This window comes from Engraulis encrasicolus, chromosome 9 (genome assembly GCF_034702125.1).
Source record: "Engraulis encrasicolus isolate BLACKSEA-1 chromosome 9, IST_EnEncr_1.0, whole genome shotgun sequence".
In the NCBI taxonomy this organism is placed as follows: domain Eukaryota; kingdom Metazoa; phylum Chordata; class Actinopteri; order Clupeiformes; family Engraulidae; genus Engraulis; species Engraulis encrasicolus.
The window spans coordinates 33,384,449-33,391,692 of NC_085865.1; the positions used below are offsets into that span (position 1 = coordinate 33,384,449).

A 7,244-nucleotide genomic window follows, 5' to 3' on the forward strand; every position below is an offset into this window, starting at 1 on the left:
AAGATTAAAAGCACATTATGTACACATTCAGATCCTCAGAAGTCTACACCACTTTCCTACAGAGTACAATTCGTTTGAAACACTTGTAATTTGTCCAGCTAGAGCAAGAGCTAAGTTGATAATATGAGCTGTAATCCATAGGGGAATGCCACTTAACACTTAAGCAATGAGAAAATGTAAATACTCTCTGGGATAATGCTGAGAAAAAGTAGTCCGGCTGGCTGGAGAAACGAGGGCATGTGACTTGGAAGGAGAAATCCTGGCTCCCTCCTGAAGAGATGTGTATTGTGTACTGTACTGTATGTGTAGAAATGGCAGGAGGATGATGGGGCTTTTTCGTTGGCAATCTGTAATAATACTGTATGCGGTGGTCTGATTGGACGTGGATGCAAGTGGATTTCTATTTATTTTATTTATTTATTTTTTGGGTCCGTTTCCAGGAACTCTTCAGACGATGTTTCCACAGTCGGGAAAATCCATTGTCTTTGACAACTTTCCCGATCCCACGGACAGTTGGGAGATCATCGAGACCATTGGAAAAGGGACTTATGGGAAGGTTTATAAAGTCCTCAACAAGAAGGATGGGAGCAAGGCAGCTGTCAAAATACTGGACCCCATCCATGTAAGCCAGAGTCTTTTGCTATTTGTGTCGATGCTCTTACTGTGTGTGTGTGTGTGTGTGTGTGTGTGTGTGTGTGTGTGTGTGTGTGTGTGTGTGTGTGTGTGTGTGTGTGTGTGTGTGTGTGTGTGTGTGTGTGTGTGTGTGTGTGTGTCCGTACGTGCGTCCAGAGTCTTTTGCTATTTGTGTCGATGCTCTTACTGTGTGTGTGTGTGTGTGTGTGTGTGTGTGTGTGTGTGTGTGTGTGTGTGTGCGCGTGTGTGCGTGCGCGTGTGTGTGCGTGCGTGCACGTCCGTATGTGTGTCCGTATGTGTGTCTCTATGTGCGTATGTTTACGAAATACAGTGTTGCCTAATATTATTTCTAAATGCTGCAAATTATTATACCAGGCTTTTGTCCAATCACATTCATGTTCAGCCTCAACTCCTTACTTTCTTTCTATACCATTCTTTTTGCATCTTCCGTCCTTTTGCCTGCCCTTCACTGTTTCTGCCAATACTTTCATTCCTACTTCCTCCTGCAGAGGATAGACAGATACATTAGGCCCCATCTAGGCCGGAATGGACTCCTTTTCTGCAAGGACTATTTCATCATGATAGGAAGACTTCTGGGAGGCCATTGTCATTTGTATTCATTATTGTTTCTGTCAGAAGGGGCTCACCCAAGGCACCTTGCCAAAGTCTATATTCACTTCATAACTGAAGGAAGCCTACTCTCTGTGATCAAAATCTAGCTCATCCTTTCAGCTGGAAGTGAACACACTAACAGTGTGTAATCAGCATTTTTTTTTTAAAATGTGTTGGGGTTTTTTTTTGTCCGGCAAGCTTCCATCTTCCATCCTTTTTACTTATTTAGTTATTTACACTGTGCAAATAAAGCAAAGGCTGAATCCCAATTTCACCTAACAAGGCTTTAAAAAAAAAAAAAAAAAAAAAAGCCCTGCTTTTACCGTATTCACTTGACTGGCTGGTCTGTGTTTTGCAGGTAGCATTTTGCAATGGTTCTATATTAAAATTCACTTTGCTAGGTCAAAACACACTTGAATTCAACGAAGTACAGAAGCGTAATTAAACGGATTACAGTGGCCTTTGGCCCCTTGTGTGTTATTATAGGCCATGTGAGAGGCTTTTATTCTGTAATGAATAGATTCAGAGGAGCTTGCAGAAATAAAACCTGTCACGCCCATTCACTTTTATCCTCTCAGAAAAAAACAAGAATTTACAGGTCACCTTATGTGACCCTATACATGCAGTATGGATTATGATCTACTTATACTGTACAGCAGACGTTCATGTTGAAAGGCATAGTTGTACGTGTTAAGAGTTAATCCACTGAGTAAACAACCCTATGTTTATCAATACGGTATGTGAGAGGGATTTGTGTGTGCATTTGTGTCTGTCTGTGTGTGGTTTGTTCATGCAAGAGTCTTTGCATGTGAATGTGCATGAATGTGTGTTTGACAGTGCGAGAGAGAAAGATAGAGAGAGAGAGAATTTGAATGAGAATTCAAATGTTACTTAAGTTTTGAGGTTTTCTTTTTAACACTGTGTCTTAGAAGCCAGGTCATGTACAGGTAGGATCCATGCCAAATCCCAGACAGAAGCTTTTCTGGTTGTCAAAACGCTAGAGGGGTATTCCATGAGGGTAGCTCAATCAGCTAAGAGTCCACATTTTCACAACTAAAGGATACCCAGAGGCTATCTATTGACAGGTTTACATCTGTCTGTAGGTTAACTTAGTAAGGCTTATAATTTATAACTAATAAGCATGTTCTTGGAATATCCCCTCACTGGTCTTCTTAGGACATCAAAGGAGATCAAATTAAGATTGCTAATTGCACAGCTGTCGTATGTTTAGTGTAGTTTGGTTTGTGTACAGATTGTGTATTTAGCAAATACAGTAAACCTCCTCCATTTTGATGTTTGTCTTTATTGTGATAGGATAGCGAATAGTGGGCACGAAAGAAGTGGGAGATGACCCTGGCTGTACTTAAAGTGATACTCTGCCATTTTTGGAAATAGGCTTATTTCATACCCCTCCTGGAGTTAAATGATTGAGTTTTATCGTTCTCCTGTACTTTCAGCCGTTGTCTGAGTATGGCAGTGCAAATTTACCTCCAAGCTAGCAATTAACATTGAATCCTATGAGATCAATGTTAATTGCTAGCTTGAAGGTAAAATTTGCACTGCCAAACGGTTGAAAGTACAGGAGAACGGTAAAACTCAATGGTTTCTCTCAAACGGAGTGAGTTCCCATGCATATGGTTCTCCACACAGTGCACCACAGCAGCACCCTTTGTTGTTTACTTCTTAGAAGTTAGGACATGCAGATTAGTCAGGCTCCAAACAAAACCCCAGACAGAAGATCTGAATGAATGTAACTTTCTAGTCAAGATGAATAACCCAAGAGAGGTGTCTACTTTGAACTGAATACAAAACCTTCGGTAACACTTTCTAAAGCCCATATCTATAGCGCATTATAAGCGCATTTATAATAAATTATAATGCGCATTATAATTACTTACAACACATTATGACTACACTCATAATGCCTCATGATGCTTTATATTAACAGTGATGAATAACCATGAATCTAGCTTATAATGCTTTATAAATTCAAGGGTGTTATGAGTGCTCATGACTGGCTATAAACTACAGGCTGCCTGATGCGGCGTATAGTACATTATGAGTACTTATACCCCTCTATGCACAGACCTGGATGATAAACTGTCATAAGCGCCCATAAGATGCTATAATGTTCCATGTGATATCATAAGTCGTCAATGTGTGCTCTAAGTAAAGTGAAGTTCTAATTGATGCATCTATACTGGACTGTATAACGCACATCTATAATGCATCATAATGTACTGTAAGCCCCATCAGGCAGCCTGTAGTTTATATCCAGTCATGAGCACTAATAACACCCTTGTATTTATAAAGCATTATAAGCTAGAATCATGGTTATTCATTACTGTTAACCTAAAGCATCATGAAACATCATGGGTGTAGTCGTAATGCATTGTAAGTAATTATAATGCGCATTATAATTTGTTATGAATGCGCTCATAATGCGCCATAGATATGGGCTTCATAGAAAGTGTTACCAAACCTTCTTCTCCCATTTGGTCCGTGTTCATATAGGACATTGATGAGGAGATCGAGGCAGAGTACAACATCCTCAAGGCTCTGTCCGACCACGCCAACGTGGTTAAGTTCTTTGGGATGTACTACAAAAAGGACGTCAAAAACGGAGATCAGCTGTGGCTGGTACTGGAGGTAAGCAAACGCTGTTTCTAAATCTCCTTGTAAGCTTATGTCTCATGGGTTGTGGTTGAATCGCAGCTTACAGATAGCCCTCATCACATTGTTTTTTTTACCATGGTCAAGGGGTATTTTTTTGGCATGATTGCAGTAACAAATGTAGTGAAAAGTCATCAAAGCAAAGTTCTGTTTCCCTCCCAGACTATTAGGGCGGCATTGAAGCAGGTTGCAGGCAACACTGACCTGACGTGAAATTACAGACTGTTGTTCGATTAAATTAACTTGGTATTGGTAAATCAGTTAATAAAAGCACCTAGAGTCCTCATTTATCTCAAATAAATTGATGTCTACAGGCTATCTATCAGCGGTTTTACCACTGGCTGAAGGTTAAAGGGGTATGCCACTATTTTGGCATGCTACAAAGCTACACGAATACATTGACTTTCACTAGCTTAGCGTCATATTCCCTCTTTTAACTTGTCTTAAAGTAAGACAACGCTTAACATGAAAAATAAGACACTTTACCACCTTTATAAACCCCAGCCAATGATTTTAACTGTATTAAGCCCCAAAATAGTGGCATACCTCTTTAACTTAGCCAGGTTCATCACTAAACCATGAACGCCCCTTGATGTTTAAGTGGAGTTGTTCTTGACTGGCTGGCCATTGGAGCCATTCTGGAACAGCAGGGTGCATTGATGTGAAGTGGAATAAAAAGCGGGTGTTGGATTAAGTTTGTCAGGAGATGGTATTAAAGCAGCTGATAAAAGTGCCTGGAGTTGACCCCTACAGGCTATCTATTATAAGGTTTATGTTTTTTTGTAGCTTGATTTAGCCAGGTTTACCAATAAATTCTTTGGAATACCTCCGGATGTTTAAGTGGAGTTGTTCTTCGCTCGCTGTCTGTTAAGTTAGAGCAAGTCTGGAGCAGGTTGCAGACACCATTGACGTGAAGTGGAATTGAAGGCGGGTGTTGGATTAAAGTATCTGTCCCTCTTGTTATTCGACTCGGCAATAAGAGTTGTATCAGTGGCTTCGCTGATGCACACAAACTGGGCCTTTAACTCAATCCACTCCACACACCTGTAATCCCTCTTTAGTCAATCTGAGCAGCCAAGCATGGTGGAAAACTGATGGGGAGGTGTGTGTGTGTGCACTTGTTTGTGTGTGTGTTTGTATGTGTGCATGTGTGCCTGTGTATCTCTGTGTGTGCATGTATTTGTACGCATGCTTCTGTGTTTGTATGTGTGTTAGCAACTGTGTGTGCGTGCATGTACTTTCATGCTCTCTGTGTCTGTGTCTGTGTCTGTGTGTGTGTGTGTTTGTGTGTGCGTGTATGTGAATGCACATGCTTGTATTTGTGTTTGATTGTGTGCACACTCATGTGTGTTTGTGTGCGTGGGTGTGTCCGTACGTACGTATGTGTGCGTTTGTGTATGTTTTACCGTATGTAACTTTTTCATCATCCATGGTGAATCTCCAGCCATCTCGCTAAAAATACGAAAATGAGGTAGCTCAGCCCAACAACCCACGGTACGTACCTGTTGAGAGAGGGGCAAGATGGGATCTGGTTATCTTGAGGATATCTCCATACCCTCGTTTAGACACCAGCTGCTGGCACTGGCTACCCTGCTAGGGCTGCTGACGGTGCTCATGGCTCGATAAGATCTGGACTGAATGTGGGAAGAGCAGGGCTGGACTGGTAATCTGGCACACAGGGAATTACCCCGGAGGGCCAACATGCGTCAGAGAGTGATGCGTTTTTTTTTGTTTTTTTTTGCTTTTGTTTAAAATTCCTTAGAGACTGGCCATATCCTTGAGATAGAGGGGCCACTTGGTGCATCCGTAACACAGTATACTGTGTATGCTATTATATATAGTGAACTGAGTTTATCCTAGTTGTAGAATAGCAAGGGGGTGGCATGCAGGTAGGGATGATGGCCCATGCCAAAAATGCCTGGATCATTTTGTTGGGTCCAGTGCAGCCTTGTTGAAGGCTGTTCTCAGGTCAGGTGTTATGCTGAGGCCTACCTGTCTGCCACACACAGGGCTAGAGAGGTTTAGGTCTTATCGATTTCTGTTTATTTCCGGGGTTAGAGGAATGGCTTTCTTGTGATGTTTCAACCCACCCAGAGGGTTAGGACACTAAGACTGGGGAGATCTAGGTCATTTCATCTCCACTTATTGAAGAACTTTAGGTTATATTTTTCTGCATGTTCTAATCGTTAGAAATTCTTGGCCTTTTCTATGTGTGGTTATATATTTTCTCAAATGGAAAGCACACTTTCGTTTTACCTTCAGTTACCGTAGCTCTTTTAATACTGATAAAATCCTCATACAACTGACAGTACATACAGTACTTAGCCTGCAAAGCACGACTCAGCTGTAACAGCACCATTCTGACATATAGAGTCTACCTATTTCTATTTCTTTTATGTCACAAACTCAGAACATATAGGCCACACTTTGCATTTAAAGTGTTGGTATTTTGCCATAAAGTTCAAGGGCAACCTCTCTAGCGCTTTTTTTCCATGAATGTCTTCACAGGTAGACTTGCCCTACAGCTGTGGCCTCTTTTAACCTCCGTCATGCCGCTGAAATGTCAGGCGTTGAATAGTCAAATGCTAGAGGTTGACCTCTTTCTGATTAATGTGTTGGTCCTGTGCAGAGTGGTGGAAAGCAGAGGTAGAGTGAGTGTCTACAGTGGTTGCAGGAAGTTCAAGTATGGCCATGGGTTCTCTCTGCATGTTCACTTACACCAATGGTTCCCAAACTTTTTCAACGGGGACTCCCTTTTGGACTTGAGAATATTGTCGCGGCCTAGGTGCTGAGGCAATTTTTTGTCCATTAATATTGGCTAATTTTCCATAAATAGTTTGTCCGCTAATATTGCTAGAAATCCACAGGACAGCAAATACATCTATTATTAACCATAACCATAAGTGAATACTGTTAGTAAACAAATTATGGAGTTATGTTAGCTGTTAGCTGTTGACCTACGGATTTCACGTTTTTATGCAATGTCCCTTTTGTCTGCGACCTCCCTTCAGTACCTCCGCAACCTCCCTAGGGGCGAGTTTGGGAACCACTGACTTAAACTAAGTAATGAATTATTTAAATTTTTGAAGGAGATGTGGTGTAAAATAATGTTCGACTCTGTTAACGGAAGTTGGTATAGTACATTTACCGAAGAGCCAAACTTGGCTAGCATACAAGTTAGTATTCAGACCTAAGCTAAGCTATTTACTGTTTCTATACAATAGGCTCCCAGTGCTCGCGCTAGGGCCACAAAGGAGGAGGATTATCTGGCTTCAAGTGAGCCTCGGGAGGCCAAGGGTCATGGCTCTTGGTCAGTGTTTGGAGAA

The 7,244-nt window shown here is 41.5% G+C and overlaps 1 protein-coding gene across 1 annotated transcript in view; it reads left to right on the plus strand.

Annotated features, from left to right (window-relative positions):
* Positions 1-454: 454 nt before the first annotated feature.
* Positions 455-7,244, plus strand: part of myo3a (myosin IIIA) — a 100,777-nt gene continuing 93,987 nt past the window's right edge. The window contains exons 1-2 of the mRNA XM_063206168.1: positions 455-622; positions 3,760-3,894. Coding sequence (XP_063062238.1) covers positions 455-622; positions 3,760-3,894 — 303 coding nt within the window. The remainder of the gene's footprint in view (positions 623-3,759; positions 3,895-7,244) is intronic.